The sequence below is a fragment of the Tachysurus fulvidraco genome, chromosome 14, assembly GCF_022655615.1.
Source record: "Tachysurus fulvidraco isolate hzauxx_2018 chromosome 14, HZAU_PFXX_2.0, whole genome shotgun sequence".
Classification (NCBI taxonomy): Eukaryota; Metazoa; Chordata; class Actinopteri; order Siluriformes; family Bagridae; genus Tachysurus; species Tachysurus fulvidraco.
Window position 1 is genome coordinate 21,115,554 of NC_062531.1, and position 19,317 is coordinate 21,134,870.

The 19,317-nt window shown below is 39.8% G+C and overlaps 3 protein-coding genes across 11 annotated transcripts; 2 read left to right on the forward strand and 1 right to left on the reverse strand.

Moving 5' to 3' along the window:
* The first annotated feature begins 231 nt into the window (after positions 1–231).
* On the forward strand, positions 232–3,691 carry LOC113656063 (14-3-3 protein beta/alpha-A-like). Its single transcript, XM_027167042.2, has 6 exons — positions 232–390; positions 1,759–2,059; positions 2,212–2,335; positions 2,431–2,594; positions 2,673–2,768; positions 2,867–3,691. The coding sequence occupies exons 2-6, from the start codon at positions 1,766–1,768 to the stop codon at positions 2,921–2,923; spliced, it is 735 nt and encodes a 244-aa protein (XP_027022843.1). The 5' UTR covers positions 232–390; positions 1,759–1,765; the 3' UTR covers positions 2,924–3,691.
* A 643-nt stretch (positions 3,692–4,334) lies between these two features.
* On the forward strand, positions 4,335–14,207 carry pabpc1l (poly(A) binding protein, cytoplasmic 1-like). 9 transcript variants are annotated; one of them, XR_007137652.1, is made up of 19 exons: positions 4,335–4,492; positions 5,311–5,513; positions 5,923–6,116; positions 6,436–6,551; positions 7,141–7,221; positions 7,473–7,612; positions 8,028–8,122; positions 8,214–8,351; positions 8,480–8,575; positions 8,653–8,919; positions 9,010–9,091; positions 9,249–9,362; positions 9,923–10,059; positions 10,730–10,838; positions 10,965–11,095; positions 11,209–11,286; positions 12,866–12,917; positions 13,373–13,494; positions 13,609–14,207. XR_007137652.1 is itself a non-coding variant. In XM_027167038.2 (17 exons), the coding sequence occupies exons 2-16, from the start codon at positions 5,321–5,323 to the stop codon at positions 11,269–11,271; spliced, it is 1,956 nt and encodes a 651-aa protein (XP_027022839.1). In that variant the 5' UTR covers positions 4,335–4,492; positions 5,311–5,320; the 3' UTR covers positions 11,272–11,286; positions 11,524–11,820. The 9 variants fall into 9 exon arrangements, 3 of the variants coding, with proteins under 3 accessions (XP_027022839.1, XP_047655662.1, XP_027022841.1); XR_007137649.1 differs by having other exon boundaries at positions 13,373–14,207; XR_007137651.1 differs by lacking the exon at positions 13,373–13,494 and having other exon boundaries at positions 13,568–14,207.
* Positions 12,391–14,823, reverse strand: fmodb (fibromodulin b). Its single transcript, XM_027167155.2, has 3 exons — positions 14,327–14,823; positions 13,542–14,073; positions 12,391–12,884 (listed from the first exon to the last, which is right to left on the reverse strand). The coding sequence occupies exons 1-3, from the start codon at positions 14,723–14,725 to the stop codon at positions 12,733–12,735; spliced, it is 1,083 nt and encodes a 360-aa protein (XP_027022956.2). The 5' UTR covers positions 14,726–14,823; the 3' UTR covers positions 12,391–12,732.
* Between the last annotated feature and the right edge of the window lie 4,494 nt (positions 14,824–19,317).

The window sequence follows — 19,317 nt, forward strand, 5'->3', positions numbered from 1 at the left end:
GTGTATAATGTCTGAGGGTGTGTAATAATGCAAATTGTTCTGTATCTGAATATGGAAACTGAGCGCGTGCACCACGTCCTCACGTTATATACAATACATACAATAGGTATGAGATTTATAAACACACACAAACACATACATACACATTCACACACGTTTTGTGAAATAAATAATCAAAATGATATTTAGTTATTTTAGTTATTTAAGAGTAGGTAGGGAGGGAGGAGGAAACAAACCCCCTGTAAAGTAAGGCTGTCCCAATTTATAGGAAGCGGATGTGTCAAGTTTAGCGGAAGTGGTACAGCCCAGAGACAGTGAAGAACGAGAGGAGGACGGACACTCCAACCGGAGCTTTCATAGAAAAAAGCGGAACTAAAGCCTATTTAAACCGTGAGTTTACCTGCTTTTAAATGACAAAAATATTAAATCTGTGCCTGGTACTGTTCACTTTTGGTGTCTGAATTAGAAAAACAACTGAACCGCAGACGTTAGCATTAGCTAGCGAAAAGCGTTGAGTGACTAGCTAGCTTCCTTTGCTAGCGAAAAGACAAAACGAGGGCTGAATACAAAATGGCTTCCTGCTCACCGTCTAAACGCCTTACTTATGGTGTAAAATATCGCACCGTGCATAATACCTAGTAGATTATACATCTCGTATCGAATCATTTGGGATTCGGACAAGGTTTTGGTTAGCTTGTTAGCTTGCTAGCTTATTCTGATAACCAATGCTCGTCAAAGGCGAGGCCTCTGTCTTTCTCCTTCAGTGAAAGACCGCAATGGAAAATTTCGCCATTACAACGCAAAAAATATACCCAGAAATGACAGGAACGAATGTTAAAGAAACGTAGTTATTTTAATACAAAGCGAGGCGGTGTTTCTGTACATCGTGTAGATTTTTTTTAAGCTGGTTAAGTTGCTAGCGGCGATTAGCTCGCAAACGTCATTGTAGCCAGCTAACTAGTGCTGTGTATCTAGTGATTCATTGAGAGTCGGGCCTTTGGGATTAACGTCACGACTCGAATAAATCGTTTTGTGGTCTAGAAACCCGAGAATATGAAGAATTGTCTCAACAGGAAGCATTGAGGGAAGAACATCGTGGTTACGGTTGGTAGATGAAATCTTTTTTGAAGGATTAGGGGTCGGATTGCTAGCTACTCATGTCACTAGCTGCTTATATCCTGGTAGGTGTGCAGGGCGCTCCATCCTGTACATGAGAAATGAATACAAATGGATCACGTAGGCGACGAGTTTAAGTGGGTCGTGTCCTAATTAGTTCGTCTTAATATTCGCTTTAGGAAATAATTTGGTAATCTAACGTCGGAAATCAGATTGTTCTCGATTCGCCTGTTCCTCTGCTTAGATTTCAACATGAAAGATTAGTATGAACGGGGAAAAAGAATGCGTTTGCTTCACATCATCGCATCCTGTTAATTCCGACCAGGATTCACACTTTAAAGGTGTCATAGTCTTAACTATCTGGTTTGAGGAAGTGTATATAAAAGCAGGAACACCGTTCAACTCCCCAGTTTTGTTTGGCTTCCAGTGTCAATTGTGATCATTTAAAAAGAAATTGGCAAATCTAAACTTGACAGTGCTTTCACTAAACCTACCACTAGATGGACCTCACCAGGCATCGAGTAAAACGCTGAAGCAGTTGTAACCTATTTGAAAATCAATCTGATGCATTATACGTGAATTTGTTGAGAAGCCGCACTCTTGCAAACTCTGTTTTAATGCCGATTCTGTCTCGTCTTGTAGTCTGATCATGGACAAGAGCGACTTGGTGCAGAAAGCCAAGCTGGCTGAACAGGCAGAGCGCTATGATGACATGGCTGCCGCCATGAAGCTGGTGACTGAGGGTGGTGGTGAGCTGTCCAACGAAGAGCGCAACCTGCTGTCTGTGGCCTACAAAAATGTGGTTGGTGCACGCCGCTCCTCCTGGCGTGTCATCTCCAGCATTGAGCAGAAGACCGAATCCAACGAGAAGAAGCAGCAGATGGTTCGCGAGTATCGCGAGAAGATTGAGCATGAGCTGCAGGATATCTGCAATGATGTTCTGGTAATACTGATCATTATTCCCTATACAGCAATCTTGATTATTTTGCCTTGATTTTTAAACAAATGAGACAACTGGGAATGAGTGGGTTTAGTTTCATATTTGAATAACCTAATGTATGTAAATGTGTGTAATATGCCATTTGTTCTCTTTAGGGTCTCCTGGAAAAGTTTCTCATTCCCAATGCCACTCAGGCTGAGAGCAAGGTGTTCTACCTGAAGATGAAAGGAGATTATTATAGATACCTGTCTGAGGTTGCATCTGGGGAGTCTAAGAGCAGTAAGTTCATTAGTTGTTGGTGATCCCAAATTGTTGAAGTAGCTACAGATGGCTTGGAAATTAGGGTGATGTAAAATTCGATTTTCTTCATACAGCTACAGTTGATAACTCTCAGAAGGCCTACCAGGATGCGTTTGAGATCAGCAAGAAAGACATGCAGCCCACACACCCCATCCGGCTTGGTCTGGCTCTCAACTTCTCAGTCTTCTACTATGAGATCCTGAACTCGCCTGAGAAGGCCTGCAACCTTGCCAAGACGGTTAGCTTTCATGACCCTAGTATTAATTCTAGCAATTCCAAGATGTTTGTTTTGTTAAGAAATTAATTTTGTTTTCAGGCCTTTGATGAAGCCATTGCTGAGCTTGACACCTTAAATGAGGATTCCTACAAAGACAGCACCTTGATCATGCAGTTACTAAGGGACAATCTAACCGTAAGTTAGATTTATTGTTTTTATATTCCCACTTCACTGTTATTCTGAGTATGTTGAAGCATTGTCTAACACTTTTTTTTGTGGTGTAATTTCTGTAGCTGTGGACGTCGGAAAACCAGGGTGAAGAGGCAGAGGCAGGCGAGGGCGAGAACTAGAGGAGCTACACTGATCTCCAAACACCCGCGCACACACCTTCATATTACTTAAAAAAAAAAAAATGTACACATGGCTTCCTCCAAACCGACCACCCATTTACCCACCCTGCTTTCCATCCTCCAACCTATTTCCATCAGCAGCCTGCTCCCTGTACCTACCCTCCCATACAGTCATCACGAGATGCACCAAAAGCAAGACACAGTGACGCCTCTCACACAAGCTCCGGCGGCAGGGATTTGAGGGAGGGAGGGTTTGCAGGGTGACATGCCATTTTTCAATAGGTCCACTCGTTTTGTTTGTGAAAATTAATGCGGTTGTACTGAATATCAGATCCATATTGGTTAAGTGCATGTGTGTATAAGAGACAGAGTGAGTGTTAGTGTGACTGAGTTGTTCATGTGAGTGTGTGTGTGTGTTTTGGAGTCAGGGGTTATAAACTCTAAAAGTCCTTCCTAATGATTCCCTATTTTTCCCTCCATTTTTTCCACTTTAGCTAGTTGTGCATTTTCATCCTTATTTTTTGTTATGGATTTTTTTAGTGTAATTCGTCATGGTATTTGCAGGTTTTATTGTATGGTTATTAAACTGGCAGTTTATTTTCACCAAACACTGTAATTTTTTGAGTTTTGTATGGAATTTGTTTTGGGACCTGTGATGCTCTGCCTCAGCTTGGATTCCTAGTTTCAGTGCTCCGTTTATTCACTGAAAGCCCTGTTCAGACACATGGTCAGTGGGCCATTTCATAAAGTAAATGTCTGAAAACTGAATATCAGTAGAAAATGTGTATTTATTTGTTATACGATGCCTCTGTGTGTGTGTCTGTCTCTCTCACACTCACTCACAAACGCATGCAGTAAGCAGATATTTTCCCAAACAAATGGCGGCTAATAATTTGACCAATACAAATTATTGGGTCAGTAGGGTTTTATCAATTGGCTACAAAAACTATATGTTATGGGCACATACGGATGAACCGCTCTTAATGGTGTACACATATGATTAAAATAAAGAAAATCTAGCCCTGAAGCTCGATAAATTCCTAATATCCTTCTCTAACAACTCTGGATTCTGAAAATGGCTTCCTTTCAGACTGCACATTATAGGACATGAATGGCTTTTACAGTCTAATGCACTGCGTTGTCCAGTGTGTCGGTCGGAAAGCATTTTGGTGCATTTTTTATACAGACTGCCCTCTAGTGGACAGTTATAATTAATTGTGTTTTTCTCACACGTTTTATTTATTTATTTACTTATTTTTACAGTGAATGATATAAAAAACATTTTCTTTATGACGTGCATATTTTTATTTGAATCATTATCTGTTAATAAACGTTTCAAGTACCCGCCCTTTAAATTGTTCATGGATCTATTTAACGCCGAGGATTAAAATTCTCAATTGTGGCGAAGTTCAACGAATCGGCGGCGGTTTTTAATTAGCGGTGGCGTAGAGCGCATTGATTTGACAGGTGTTTCAAGACAATAATCACACAAAAACATTTGCCACAGAATCGCTGCCGCTTTGAGGAGTTGGATCTTCATTACCATCTGTGTTTCTCTCACGGGAAAAGGTGATTCTTTTTAAACAAGCATGAAATTTACACCACGAAAGTCTTGTTTTTTTTATTTTTTTAAAGGTGTTTCGGTTATAGCATAACTAATAACACTAGCTTAACAAAATTCAGCTAATTAAGTTTTCTTTTGCTATTTTTAAAATTTTTCCCCCTTAGTGATCTTTCATATACGTATATTGTCAGAAAAAGTCACTATAATCTTTTTTAAATCATTTTATAACCAGTATTTTTGAGTAAATTCGCTTTAATTCAGTGGCTCGAGACCTTAACGGTCGCTTGATTTTAGCCGCTGTTGCTAAGTATAAAAGATTCAAATAATTACCAGATTGATATAAATTGCTATGTTTTAATGTGTTGTTCTAATTGATGCGTACTAGCTGTATAGTTTGCTGGAGGTCTGATAATAAAGCTTTAAATGGTTTTTTTAGGCTTGTTGTGGACACAACAAGCTATGAGTTTTGTATCAGGATCACTCGTTATTCCGACCAAGGGTTTCTGCGCATGCGCGCTACTTTTTCCTATTGAATGCCTTTCCGTTCAATTCGTTTAATTGTTTTAACGCTTTTTGTAAGAGATTTTATAATACGAATATGTATTGAACGAACTTGCATTAAATGTATAAATATTCCTCTATGTATAGCTTTATACTGGAGACGTTTTCTCATAAGATAACAAGAATAATAGTTGAGATACTTTCAGTAACACCTGGTTTAACTGTTCTGTTTGTTTGATATTAATCACAGATAATGTGTTAGTTTGTCCTGTTGAGGTTTCGCAGTGTCTGGTCATTCATACGTGTGTGTAAACCACGGCAGAACTTGCAGGATGAACAGCAGTGGGCCAGTGTACCCTTTGGCCTCGCTCTATGTGGGTGACCTGCACCCTGATGTCACAGAGGCCATGCTATATCAAAAGTTCTCCCCTGCGGGACCCATCATGTCTATCCGTGTCTGCCGGGACATCATCACACGCAGGTCCCTCGGCTATGCCTACATCAATTTCCAGCAGCCTGCTGATGGTAAACACGAACACCTCCCTGAACTTTATTAAAGGTCTTTAATTATTTAAGCGTATTTAACTTGACATTTTAATCTGTCGAAATGACCTTATATCTCTATAGGGATGTAAGGGATGTTTGCATTATGACAAGATAGTTCAAACACAAGCTTGTGAAAAGTGTTAAGGAATCGTTACGCAAAGGGTATCTTTTGTGCATTGTTGTGTATATAACAGAAAAGCGAAATGAAATGAAAAGATCATGCATGCACTTGTGCTTTACTCATTAGGAACATTTTTTCCAAAAATATGTTAGAGGGAAATCAAAGACTTGATGTACTTGATCTGAAAAATGGCTTTTCCACCAAGATAGAATCTTTTAAAGTCATGTGCTGCTGAGAAGAGTTAACGATTGTGCCGTTCTGCTGCAGCGGAATGTGCACTAGACACGATGAACTATGAAGTGATAAAGGGTCGACCAATCAGGATCATGTGGTCGCAGCGAGACCCTTGTCTGAGGAAGTCTGGAGTAGGGAACATCTTCATCAAGAACATGGACGAGTCAATCGACAACAAAGCTCTTTACGACACCTTCTCTGCCTTTGGAAACATTTTGTCATGTAAGGTCAGCATCAGACAAATTTCCATTTTCCACTCCTTAGTTCAAGTAAGATTTAGGCTTAGCCATGAAGATTTTTTTTTCTTTTCTGTTTCATAATAGATAACAAGCATAAGGGGGAGAATAGAGTCTAGGAAACATCTTGATGTGCATCAATATAATACAAATATATTCAGTACACAAGTTTTACTCTGTTATATTAGATGATGGAGAAACTCAATTGTGTTAAATTTTGTTAGGCATTAGTTAGTTACCTTTGACATTGCAGTATTATTGTTAAGCATATTTTTAAATATATCATTTGTCATAACGTGTTTTTTGATAGGTGGTTTGTGATGAAAATGGCTCAAAAGGTTATGGATTTGTGCACTTTGAGACACAGGAGGCAGCGAAGCGAGCAATCGAAACAATGAACGGCATGCTCCTGAACGATCGCAAAGTGTAAGTATCTGTGTCTTTATGCATTGTAGTCTTCTTGTACATCACACCACTCCATAAACCAGGGTTCAGACAGATGTGCAGAAGATATCTGGGTTTTTAAAACAAGCAATTATTCTCTGTTGAATAAGTTGGTATATGTACTTTACCATTTATACAACTTTGCATCCCTGTTAATTTGAGTTAGCTATAAAATGAAAGTTGGGAAGAAAATGAAAGCGATCATGATTGCATAAGTCCTACAAGAACAAAAAGTATAACATTTAGAATTTGTCTACATTACAAATCTAACCATAATTTATTCACCTTAGAGATTTGCCACTGTTTATTCTTTTAGCCACATCCATGTGAGTTTATATTGAGCTAGAATCTCTGTCTGCATTAGGCCTGTAAAGTATGTTTTGAAAAAAATTGTAGGTTGTTTAAATTGGGTTTAACCTATTACATACAAACTCAGATTTTGTTTATAGGTTTCTGGAATTATTTGGTACCAATATGAACAAGATTCACTTTGGGACCAGCAAACGTAACGCAGAGTGAAATGGTAGTGAAAAGTTTTGTCATGAACATCTCTTGACCTTTCTTTGCTTAGAAAATATGCAGGTAAAGAGCTGGAAAGCAGCCCAGGCCCAGTCAATCCTTTGGGGAAAATAAGTCAACTGTCTGCGGTTAGGTCAGTGCACAGGTGGAAGAGTTTGCAGCAGGTCTTGAGTTGAAATGGCTGTATGTCAGTGATGGTCAGGATGAGTTTCAGACTTTCAGCAGGCCTGTGAAATAAATTTAGCAGTAGTTGTATTGTCTTTGCTATTAGACCTTTGGATTCTGTATAGGATTCTCTTAATGTACTTGTGATTTGTAAACTGTATGTAAATATTAGCCATAAAATATTAACTGTTTTTCCTTCTTGCATATTTCTTCATGAAGTTTTGTTGGACATTTTAAATCTCGTAAAGAGCGGGAGGCAGAGTTTGGTGCAAAAGCCATGGAGTTTACCAATGTTTACATCAAGAACTTTGGGGACGATTTTGACAATGAGAAACTGCGCAATATCTTCTCTGAATTTGGTGAGAAAGTGATTTGAGACGTTCAAGAATTTCTTTAAAAATTGCATACTTTTTTTTAATCACTTAAAAGGGTTAGCATTCTAACCCATGTGTGAATAGGTGGACCTCAGACAAGCTGTTTACGTTTGTGTAAACATATGATGTGATGGGTAAAAGAGAGGTGCTTTGCATCACTGTGAAGCACATTAACATGCATAGCAGCAAAACCTTTTGTTTTTAAAGGGTCATTAGGTAACATGCAGGCTGAAAGTGGAACACGGATTGGAAAAGATTCGGATGTGTAATTTTGCTTTTTGTATTTCTTTGGAAATTTGTATCCTCATAGCTATGTTTGGTTAGACAGTTCTGTAAGTCTTTTTTTTTCGCTCTGTCAGTGCATGCTTTTAACTATTGCTGCTAATTGTGTGGTTCACAGGTAAAACCCTGAGCGTTCGAGTGATGACTGATGAAAAGGGGCGTTCACGTGGCTTTGGCTTTGTGAATTATGAAAACCATGAAGATGCACAGAAAGTAAGGGATGCTACAGAGTGGTCATGCGTGAATTTTGCCGAGCATCTTGACAACTAAAATCCATCATCTAGACTACCTAACTTGTTTACAGGCAGTAGCTGAGATGAATGGAAAGGAGCTAAATGGACGTGTTCTCTACGTGGGCCGAGCTCAGAAGAGACTGGAGAGACAGTCCGAACTCAAACGCAAGTTCGAGCAAATTAAGCAAGAACGCTTGAACCGGTACCAGGTAAACATGGCAAATCCATGGCTGATTGACTTGGCACCTGGATTTTAATAGATGCTTAAAATCTCTCTTACTTTTGCTAGTAATCTGATGATACCAGGTCTTTTTTTTTTTTTAATGTTTGGCTGCAGGGGGTAAATCTGTATGTAAAGAATTTGGATGATGGCATTGACGACGACAAACTGAGAAAAGAGTTTGCCCCCTACGGCATGATCACCAGTGCTAAGGTATTTAAATTATCTTAAATTTTCCAGGCTGGAAAAAATACCGATGTCCAGGTTGGTATAATGATTTTCTGATCCAGGTGATGACAGAGGGAGGACACAGTAAGGGCTTTGGCTTTGTCTGCTTCTCCTCTCCTGAGGAGGCCACTAAAGCTGTGACTGAGATGAACGGCCGGATCGTCAGCACCAAGCCTCTGTATGTGGCCCTGGCACAAAGGAAAGAGGAGCGCAAGGCCATCCTCACAAACCAGTACATGCAGAGACTGGCCAGCGTGAGAGCCATTCCCGGCCCTGCCATGCCTGCTTACCAGCAGAGTTCTGGCTACTACATGCCTTCCATACCTCAGGTGGGTGAATGAGTTATGAGTTAGTGTTTAAGACTCATTATAACTGCTCTGTTAAATAAATGTTCTGAGTATTCTCATTCATTTGAACAGCCTCAGGGGCGTGCCTTCTACAACACTGTGCCGAATCTACGACCAGCACCACGCTTTACTGGACAAGCCCCAAGACCACAGGGTAGGCATATGAATACATAAGTGTGGCCTACTTTTTTTCTTATTTTTTTCCTTTTTACTTCATTTTTGCATTTGTACTGGGACAAATGGTTGTTTTGTGTGGGAGTATGTCTGTGTAAACAGTGCTAATGTTTGCTCTCTTATATTGGCCATACTAGTTCCTTACTCAGCTCAGTCACTGAGGCCAGTGGTGCCACGCAGGACCTCCACTCCCATCAGCACCATGCGCCAGGCTTCCACCCAGGCTCCAGGTGTGAACACTCAGAGAATGGGTAAGGTCTGGGGGAATATTGACGAGGCTCAACGTTGTTTTATTTTTATTTTATTTTTTTTTCTCCCCCTTGTTGCATATTGTTGACTTCATAGTGTTCATTTAAGAGCAACTAGTTGCTTACTTACAGGCAATATAAATCACATTTTCCTTTAGCACCTTAAGAAACATTGCTTTCATTTATTAAAAAAACCCCACACATGCGCCATTACCATACACAAACTTCTACAGTAAATTAGTTTAAACCAAACTAGATGACGCGAATTGAAAAAAGTCGTGTGTGTGTGGGGGGGGGGACTGAGATGGCCAACTGATTCTAGTTGATGCAATGTTAAAACTGATGCCATTTCTACCACGTATAGTCTCACCCAACTCTAATTAACCAGATGGGTGGAGAAAAAAAATCTTTAATGTATGAAGCTTATTACCCAAATAAATGCAAAAACTTTGAATTCCCTTACAAATGTGCTCTTATTAAACAATCTACTGTTTCTTGTGTGTTGTCTAGATTGTGTTTTGTTTCATGTAGCAGATATAAATTCAAACATTGTTTCTCTCCAGCTCACATTGGGACTCAGACAGCAGGTGGGCGAACTGTGGGAGGGCCTATGATGAGAGGCGTAAGTCATTACAAATACTCCAGCGGTGTTCGAAACGTTCAACATGTCATCACTGTACCAGCTCCTGTTCCCCATCAGGTAATATACATTTATGCAAGCATATAGTATATGCAGAGCACATGTGTCATCTCAGAAGGTTCAGGCTTGGCTGTTGAAGCATCTGTAAATATTACTGTTGAATTTGAATGCAGGGAGTTATTAAATGTATTTGGCTCATAGCCAAAGAAAGAAGCATTGGACCGTATGACGTGGATCATAACTCTGCATGAAATCACACCCCAGTTTAATCTGTACTGTTAATCTGTTCACCACACGTTATGTAGCTATATACGCATTTATATTTGTGTTTAAACCTTGGTGTTTTTCCATTATGTTGAGCTGATTGGCACCTAGTGAAGAAAAGCAACCACCCATCCAAATTCATTAAGTGATCCCATACTTGACTGAGAACATTTTCATCAATTTGATTAGGTTTAGCTGGACTGGGGGTCGTGTATGCCTGAATAAACTAAAAACCTAACGTGTTCTTATCAGTGTGAGATTTCAGGAATCTGTATTTAGATAAGGCATTCCAGAATATCTAGACCCGGAGGTTTTCTGTATCAGCTAGCTTTCTTTTAGTCAGTCATACATCACAGTGGCACTAATTACAACTGAATTTGAGAGTGCTCTGCACTCGAGCTGACTTGCCTAAGAGGTTCATTAATTTTTCAGCCTTATTCTGTCTGGGTAACATGTTATTTTATAGATGGTGTCTTCTCCAGTTATTGAGCCTGCAGTTCACATGAAAGGTCAAGAGCCCCTTACTCCATCAATGTTGGCAGCCGCACCCCTCTTAGAGCAGAAGCAACTACTGGGTATGTCTCGTTCAGGTTGGGATTTTTTTAGGTTGTGGAGTTGTGATGTTCAGTGTGGATTTGGATTAACGGTTAGCTTGGTTTACTGTCCTACCTCTCAGGGACTCTGTGTGTGTCTCTCTGCAGGTGAACGTCTGTATCCTCTGATCCAGGCCCTTCATCCTAACCTTGCTGGTAAGATCACTGGCATGTTGCTCGAAATAGACAACTCTGAACTTCTGCACATGCTCGAGTCTCCAGAGTCTCTACATGCAAAGGTACTTTTAAATGTCAAACGTAATGCCCTACCAAAACCTGGCGGCTTGTTGTCCATGATATTTCTTTCAATAATCACATGCATGCTTTTCCTGTTAATCTACAACACATTTAGGTTGAGGAGGCAGTGGCTGTTCTTCAAGCTCATCAAGCAAAGGAAGCCTCCCCTAAGAAATAGAGGAATTCTATGCAGGTAAAATGCCACACGGTCATGCTGAATAAAAATGTTTAATATCTTCAAAAGTATGCAAAATCCATTGGTATCATTAAATTGCAATGTACTCCCAGCTGGAGTAAACACACACTCAAATTTACAGAAGTACATGTTTACAAAAATAATCATTGCTTTGCTTTTTTTTAACAATATATTGTTAAAAGTAGGTCATGAGGACAGATATAATACTGTGATATCAATTTTTTTTTCCCCCAGGCATGAACTTTGAAGGTCCATGGGCTTTGCAGAAGGAGGGGGGAAAAGGGGGGTGTAATAAGAATAAAAATGATTAATGGTGGGGGGAAAAAATGATAAGCACTTAGGCACAAAAGGCAATGGCACTTTTGTGAGTAGTTTTTCCTCACTTCAGTACTGCTCAGCACTATGTTATGTTATTTCTGAGTTTTGTTATTTAAAAAAAGTGAATTAAAAAGTAAGGAAAAATGCAAAAAAAAATCGAAAAGGGGAAAAAAAAACTGTTGTGCATTAAAAATATTTTGGCCTATCGGCAAACATTGTCATCTTGTCTATTATCTAGGTGTTTTCATTGGGTTAAGTGTGGAAGGGTTTTGAGCGTTACTGGTTCCAATAACTGCATGATACCATATTCACAAGTTTATACTGGGAAGATTAAGTCACTAAGGCTAAACCTAATGTGTACAGGATAAAGACAGATGCTTGTCTGAATGTGTGGGGATTTTATTTGTGATTTTCTTGCTTGATGAGCGATTCACTTACCAACTTGTTTCTCAGTAGGTTCATTTGGAGACTCGTTGTGTTCACTATTTTTTTTCTTCCCTCATTTTTGGGGTAAGATTAATTATAGTTCAACTGATTGCATCATATTAGCACAAAAGAAAGCAGAAGGATGACCCATAATAATCCCTTTACCCTTATTTTATGTTGATTCTGTTCTCAATTTGCCCAGAGCACAAGGCGACTTTCAATGAAATGTAAGAAGTAGCAATCAAAAAAAGCATTCGTTTCCCTGTTCCATTTGACTCAAGAATTAAAACCAAGTACTGGATGCTTTATGACTCACGGGTGCTGTTTGTAAAACCGGTATTACGTTTGATCTTCCCATGATCACCAAAGTGTGACCCGTTTCTCACTTCCTTGATGGTGGAAATGTGATGAGCAAGAAATGAAATCAAGCATGTCAGCACTCTGTGTGGTCTTTTCAAATAAGACTTTTACTAATTTCCTATAAATGTATTGTTACTCAAATGTAACATATGGGTTGGTTATATAAATTATCACAGAGTAATGCATGAAATACTTAAGGAGTTGTTCATACCTGCAGGATGACCATTATTAATATCAGTGTACATTACTTTAAGCCCTGTTCTTTAAGTAAGTAAGTATGCTGAATAGTTTGCAGCCACGTTGCCTGGTTGTTAATGTCGGCATGATCTCATTTCATGCCTATATCTTGATACTCGTGGCTTTGCGCAGACATAGCAGAGCCTCAGGGGGCACATCCTGAGGGTTGATCTTGTTCGCCTCCAGCCGCAGAACACGCAGGTTGGAGTAATTGGTCATGTTTATAACTTGACAGAAACTGCTGACGGAGAACTCTGAGGAAGGGAAAAACAGCATTTTAGTGGCAGGTCAGTGATTACAACAAAATGGCTTTTGTGATTAACCCTTTGCTTTGTTTATATAGTGAAAACTGTAGTTCTCATCTTTCCGTGTGTGTGTGTGTGTGAGAGAGAGAGAGAGAGACACTAAAGTCCCTTTTTAAAAAAAATATATAATATACAATGTGTGTGTGTATATTTCTCCTGACATGAGAAACTTTGTTACTGATTTAAGCTTCCATTGAGACACCCACCCCCCACTTTTACCCACTTAAAATTTTGCCAAGTAAAAAGTTTTATAAAATAAAGTCCTACTTACTAACAAGCTGGGAACTGGGGAAGTTACCCACCATATGCAGAAAGTTAGCCATTACGTTTTGCTGAACTGTTGCTCATGCTTGATGCATGCTGAGGTGCTAGCTGACCTCTTCTACAAACAAGCTGATGCGTGCCTTTTGATTGGCTTGCGTTGCTGTCTTTAACAGGAGAATAGCTAATTTTGATGACACGGAGGGTGCTGCGATTTGAGCTTGTGCTGTCTATAGTACAAAGTAGTGGCAGCACATTCACTCCAGTTGTACCTGCCAAATCATTTGATTAGATATTGGTCAGTAAAACACTTTCCATAATGCTATAGTAAGGTGATTCTTGTACCTTTGATGTGATTTGCCTGGAGATAGAGGTTCTGCAGACTTGTGCTGATGGCTGGAATCTTTTCCAGCTTGTTGTGGGACAGGTCCAGCTCCATGAGAGTGCTCACATTAAAAGTATTGGGTTGGATTCCAGCATCGGTGAGGCGATTGTGCGAGAGGCGCATAAAGCGCAGCTCTGGCCGCTTTTTCACAAAATCCACAGGCACAGAAGAGATGTGGTTGTGGTCGAGGTACAGCTGACTCAGCTTGGTTGGGAGCTGCTCAGGAACCTTTGATAACTGATTCCCACGCAAATCCAGAAAGCTGAGTGAGACCAGAGGCTCTACAGCACCGCCCAGATCCTGGATGGTGTTATAATGAAGACGCAAAGCTGTGAGGCTGTTCATGCCACGCAAGGACCCAGGAGGCACGGACGTGATGGCATTGTGGTCCAAGCGTAGGTCCTGAAGAGAATGAGGAAGTCCTTCTGGGATGTACTCGAGTTTGTTGTGCTGTAAGAACAGACGCTCCAGTTTGGATAGCTTAGCAAAGACCTAATAAGAGAAAAGTATTAAATATTGAATGGAGTAAAATCTTTGCACATTTTTTTTTTTTGTCCTGAATACATCCTGCTTCTAATATGTAATATAAATGCTTTTGTTTTATAATAAAGGCTTTTCTCTCTAAATCACTCTCCTGTTTCTTCAGTTTTTATTATGAACATAGATAATTTGTGTAACTATGTACTGGTCTGTGCCCTGGACTAATTCCCCACTTGTTTTCTTGTGACACTTGTGTTGTACTGACCTTGCTGCTGATTCTCTCAGATCTCAGCTGGTTCATATTCAGGATGACCCACACAAGCCCAATAGCGTTGTCAAAAACCCCATCTGTGATTCCAGTGATCCGGTTGTTTTGGAGGTAAACGTACTTCATGCGTGAGGGCACAAAAGGCACGTGTTGGAGGTTGCGGTTGTGGCAGTACATGGCAGTAGGGTACGCAGGAGGGCATTCACACTCTAGGGGGCAGTCTAGTGCTTCAGTGTCATCTTGTCCTTGAAGGGAGGCATAGTTGTCCTGGTTTGAGCTGTAGCTGTATCTATATCTGTAGGCTCGACTGCGTAGGTAGTTGAGCCAGGTGAGGGAATCGGCGTTCACAGGGGAGAAGTGCACAAGCCCCACCCACAGCAAAAACGTACTCCACATGATCACTATGGTCTTCACTTTTTGTCTGTTCCAAATGATGAAAACTCACTGTATCAGAATTATACATTTTTGATACCTACACATGTTTAAACAGTTGTTATCTCTTGTTCATATAATGATACAAGGTTGAGCAACTGGTTACCCATTTACTTTTATCCTCTGAAATGCAGTGATTCTGTATAATGCAGATTCCACTCTCTTACATACATCACTATTATCTGGGATTAAAAGTGACATTCTGCTCTTTAACAATGTAAAGATCTGTCTCGCTCAAGCCAGAACAAAACTCCATACATTAAAAACGGTGTTGCCTACAAATATGTTCATGTCTAGACAGGCAGCATCAACTATAAATACTGGGTTTTTTTTTTTTTGTATTGTACACGGAATCTGAGCACAGAGAGAAGTGTATTTTGGCCTGGGGGTGTTTTTCTGATACAGATGTGCAGAGTGACACACAAAGCTCAGAATGCAGCTTAAAAACACTACGATTATTACTGTATTGTTATTTTATACCTGATATAAAGTAAGGAGCTAATTAAGGTTGTGTGTGTGTATGTGTGTGTGTATGTATGTGTGTGTGTGTGTATATATATATAACAGTTTGGAACCCAAAGCTAATTATTTTCCAATAACTCCATACAGTGTCATACTGTGAGCGTTTAATACCCCAGCAATTTGCCAACAATTACAATTTTCATTAAATAAACAACAACTTGCCCTTTTTATCCCTTTACATTTAGTGTTTATACTGTGGTACATCTTTCAGTTATAGTATAAAGGCTATACATTATTTCCCTGCATCTTTGTCCCATTACCGAGGAAGAGTAACTGGCAGAAAAAGGTGTGGCAGAAAACTTAATGGTACACACTTTGTCTCACAGAAAACATATAAATGATTCTTAAAATCTGTTTGTGAAGTGTCGAACCTACAGCAGGAGTTAATATACAGTAGCAGAGAATGTATTTGTACAAATGTTAATGTAAATCTAGCAACAGGAACCATCGTCAGAGCTGCTGTTCTAGAAAATGAATCAATGCAGAGATGATTCAGACTAATCAGAGTTGAGCATTCGAAAGCAACATGGTATAATTTCACCAGCATTATCATAAATGCCTTCTTTCCTGTGTATATTCAGCTTTTTTGTAAATAGAGCTACAATCCAATGCAGTTTGGATGGAAGGATCACATTTTAAAATCAGCAACAAAAACCTAAACCCAAAGGGAAATAGTTCTTACTGTACCACTACACCACTACACTGACTTCATATTAATTCAGCAAATTCTTCAAAGCTAGAGAATGAGCTACACCTACCTCTGATTGCAGTGTTCTTTCTGCCTCGATCTCCCCTCGAGTGAAAAACAGCAAGAGGACGAGGTAAAGAGGTGGAGAAACAAAGGGGGTGTAGAGGCATGGCATCTCTAAATGCCTCTCTAACTGTGCATTGCTAGAGATAATTACACACACATTGTGTCTTACACTGTTAATATAAAATGTAGACAGAACAATGCAGAAGGTAGAATACAGACAGTTGAGTTTATTACAATTTGTTAATCTGGTGAAAATCTGGTTAGATATTTAGAATATCAGGGTAGCTTGCAAACCTTAGCTACCTAGGCAGACAAAATGACCTTGATTTACCTTTAGTTGAAATCTGTCACATATTATTTAAAATAGTTTTTAAAAAATAGCCAGATGAGGCTCTGTTGCTTCAGAAAATGCATCTGGTATTTAGCTTTACAGCACAAATGCCAAAATAAAATCCATCCATTCTTTTTCTGTACCGCTTATCCTACACATGGTAAACGGGAACCTGGAGTCTATCCCACTGGACTCCCTGGACTGGATACCAACTCATCCAACTGACCAATTAACGTGGCAAACAGGCTACAGCACATGCCTTTGGTCTCTGGACCCACATACTTCAGAACACTTCCCATAATGTCTCAGGGTACAAGGGTAATGCCTGGGTTTTGTTTTAGTAGGCTGGACACTCGGACCTAGACAAAGTGAAAGGATTCTGTCAGAAATTACATCCAGCCTAAAAATCTGTGCCAAATCAAATATATGTGGATCTGATTATCCGGTTTGGTGACCCTGAATGGGGGGCACGGTGGCTTAATGGTTAGCACGTTCGCCTTACACCTCCAGGGTTGGGGTTCAATTCCCGCCTATGCCTTGTGTGTGCGGAGTTTGCATGTTCTCCCCGTGCCTCGGCCGTTTCCCCCCGGTCCAAAGACATGCATGGTAGGTTGGTTGGCATCTCTGGAAAATTGTCCGTAGTGTGCGAGTGTGTGAGTGAATGAGAGTGTGTATGCCCTGCAATGGGTTGGCACTCCGTCCAGGGTGTATCCTGACTTGATGCCTGATGATGCCTGAGATAGCCCCCCCCATGACCTGAGTTCGGATAAGTGGTAGAAAGTGAGTGAGTGAGTGAGTGAGTGAGTGAGTGAGTGAGTGACCCTGAATAGGAAGCAGCCTATATATATAGGCTCTCTAATTTCTCCGGTATGAATGTGTGTACACATGCTGCTCTGTAATGGACTGGCATCCAGGGTTTATGTTCTTGGCATTGGCTTTGGATCCATCCTGACCCTGAGCAGGACAAAGCAGTTACTAAAGAATGATGATTGATACTTGTGGTGCTATCACCAAATCTTGCACATGTATCTCATGTGGACCCCAAACACACAAGCATCCCTTCCATCATTAATCCTCCTGTATCCATCAACACACTGGGTTTGAAATCTCTTTGACACTCGTTTGTACACGGCACAAAATAGCTGGGTTCGATGTCCTGAAGCCATACAAATATGAATGCCATGTGTGTCTCAAGGCAATACATCTGCTCTTTAACAACCTTTCTTTCTAGCCTGTCAGGATGGAAACGTGAGCCTTATCATTAGCCCAGCAAACGTGCATTTGTGTTTATGAGGAATTTGGCCAGGATCTGTGTTGGTGGTTTGCACAAGCGTGACTGCCTGTTGCTGAATGCTAATAACCACACATGCTTCCAATCTGTTTTTAATCCAGCTTCTGCACTAATTCTACTGAACACCATGAAAAAAAGTTTTAGTAACCAGGAAAACGTGGACAAGGGCACTTGGCATTGGTTTACTGCCTTGCTCATTTACACATTCAAATGAATCCCTGACCTCTTCATTGTATTTTCTAGTTTCCATTTCAATTTCAGGTGGTCCTCTCAAAACACCTCCCTCTCAAAGAAGATAGTGAGGAATGAAAATTGCTGACTTTAAGCTGAAAGTATACATCGCTCCTTAATGGCTCACAGACAAACCACAGAGATCTTGGCTAGGGAACATAATTTTCCAATTATGCACATGCTTTATCAATGCGGTTTCTACACACACAAAAAAACTTTGTTTTATACATAGCTAAAGAGTCTTTCTCTTAGTTTTCTATAACAGCAGCTCTGACAATAGATTACTGTAATTCGACTCATGTTATTCAATTAATTGTAAGGTTTCGCTATTAACATGGATACTCCATATATTTGAGCAGTAATAATATGTCTTAAAATTTTTGTTTAATGGTATTGGAACCATTACAAAGCACTGATACTCCGGTTCTTCCTTTGGTTGTTTACTTTCAAATTCTCCCTTTGGTTGTTTACTTTCATAATGAACAGCGGTGGTTCCTGATCAGTGACGGAGCCTCAAACAAAATGAAGAGAGACTATTGCACCTGAATTATGCTATATGCTAATATCTAGTGAATTTTAAGAGGGAAACAGTAATCGGCCATTAAATCGGCCAATACTGTAGTTATTCTGTATACAGCTACAACTACATCAGGAAAAAACAAACACACACCAAAGACATGAAACTAACCCAAAAATATGGACATTGAAGGACAGAGATGGAAAACAAGGTCAATGATCCAGTCTATAATCCTCAGTTTCTTCTCTCCCTCTTTTTTTAATTATATCTTAAAAATGGTTCTGTACCTCATGCAAACACACTCATACACAATACACGTCTGCACGTTCTGTACACTTTATCTGATTTGTATAATTTTACAAGTGTTGTTTAATTCCTGTTTTTGTTTAAAACACTTTGGATTATTATAGTAAAACTATCCCAAATTGGGAATCCTGTTATTAACCGTCCTGTCTGCTGCTCAACCTCCAATGAAAGGAGAGGAAATATAGAGCAACATGATTCCTGCCCCATTGGGATTCTATTACTGTTTGCTGTAGTTCCCCCTTTGGACCACTAGGTGTCATAATAACTAGGATGCGCTGCAGATGCTAAATGCCCAACATCTAGAAAGCCAAATGCAATCATTAGTATTTTAGCATAAAGTAAATAATGTATGGAGCTGAAAACAAAGATTGATGTTTGTTTGTTTGAACAGCTGAACAAAGAGCTCCAACTGCATCTATACATATGAGCCCCTATATTCCTGTCTATATATATATATATCAACTTTCACCTATGCCTATGGAATAACGCATTATACTAATAATCATCAATAGTATGACTATCCAAAATTTTGAATATCATATTGGCATTTAAACACGACAATACAAAACACAAAAATAATAAAACTGGCGCTATGTGTGCGTAA

What these genes read in the sequence shown, in the direction of transcription:
- pabpc1l (XM_027167038.2), top strand. Translation starts at nt 5,321, where the DNA reads ATGAACAGCAGTGGGCCAGTGTACCCTTTGGCCTCGCTCTATGTGGGT. An exon ending in ACATGCCTTCCATACCTCAG is followed by an intron (nt 8,920 to 9,009) that starts GTGGGTGAATGA and finishes TCATTTGAACAG; the next exon opens with CCTCAGGGGCGTGCCTTCTA. An exon ending in CAGAGTCTCTACATGCAAAG is followed by an intron (nt 11,096 to 11,208) that starts GTACTTTTAAAT and finishes CAACACATTTAG; the next exon opens with GTTGAGGAGGCAGTGGCTGT.
- fmodb (XM_027167155.2), bottom strand. Translation starts at nt 14,725, where the DNA reads ATGTGGAGTACGTTTTTGCTGTGGGTGGGGCTTGTGCACTTCTCCCCT. An exon ending in CTGAGAGAATCAGCAGCAAG is followed by an intron (nt 14,074 to 14,326) that starts GTCAGTACAACA and finishes TTCTCTTATTAG; the next exon opens with GTCTTTGCTAAGCTATCCAA. An exon ending in CCAGGCAAATCACATCAAAG is followed by an intron (nt 12,885 to 13,541) that starts GTACAAGAATCA and finishes TCCCTTCCTCAG; the next exon opens with AGTTCTCCGTCAGCAGTTTC.
- LOC113656063 (XM_027167042.2), top strand. Translation starts at nt 1,766, where the DNA reads ATGGACAAGAGCGACTTGGTGCAGAAAGCCAAGCTGGCTGAACAGGCA. An exon ending in ATCTGGGGAGTCTAAGAGCA is followed by an intron (nt 2,336 to 2,430) that starts GTAAGTTCATTA and finishes TTCTTCATACAG; the next exon opens with CTACAGTTGATAACTCTCAG. An exon ending in CCTGCAACCTTGCCAAGACG is followed by an intron (nt 2,595 to 2,672) that starts GTTAGCTTTCAT and finishes TTTTGTTTTCAG; the next exon opens with GCCTTTGATGAAGCCATTGC.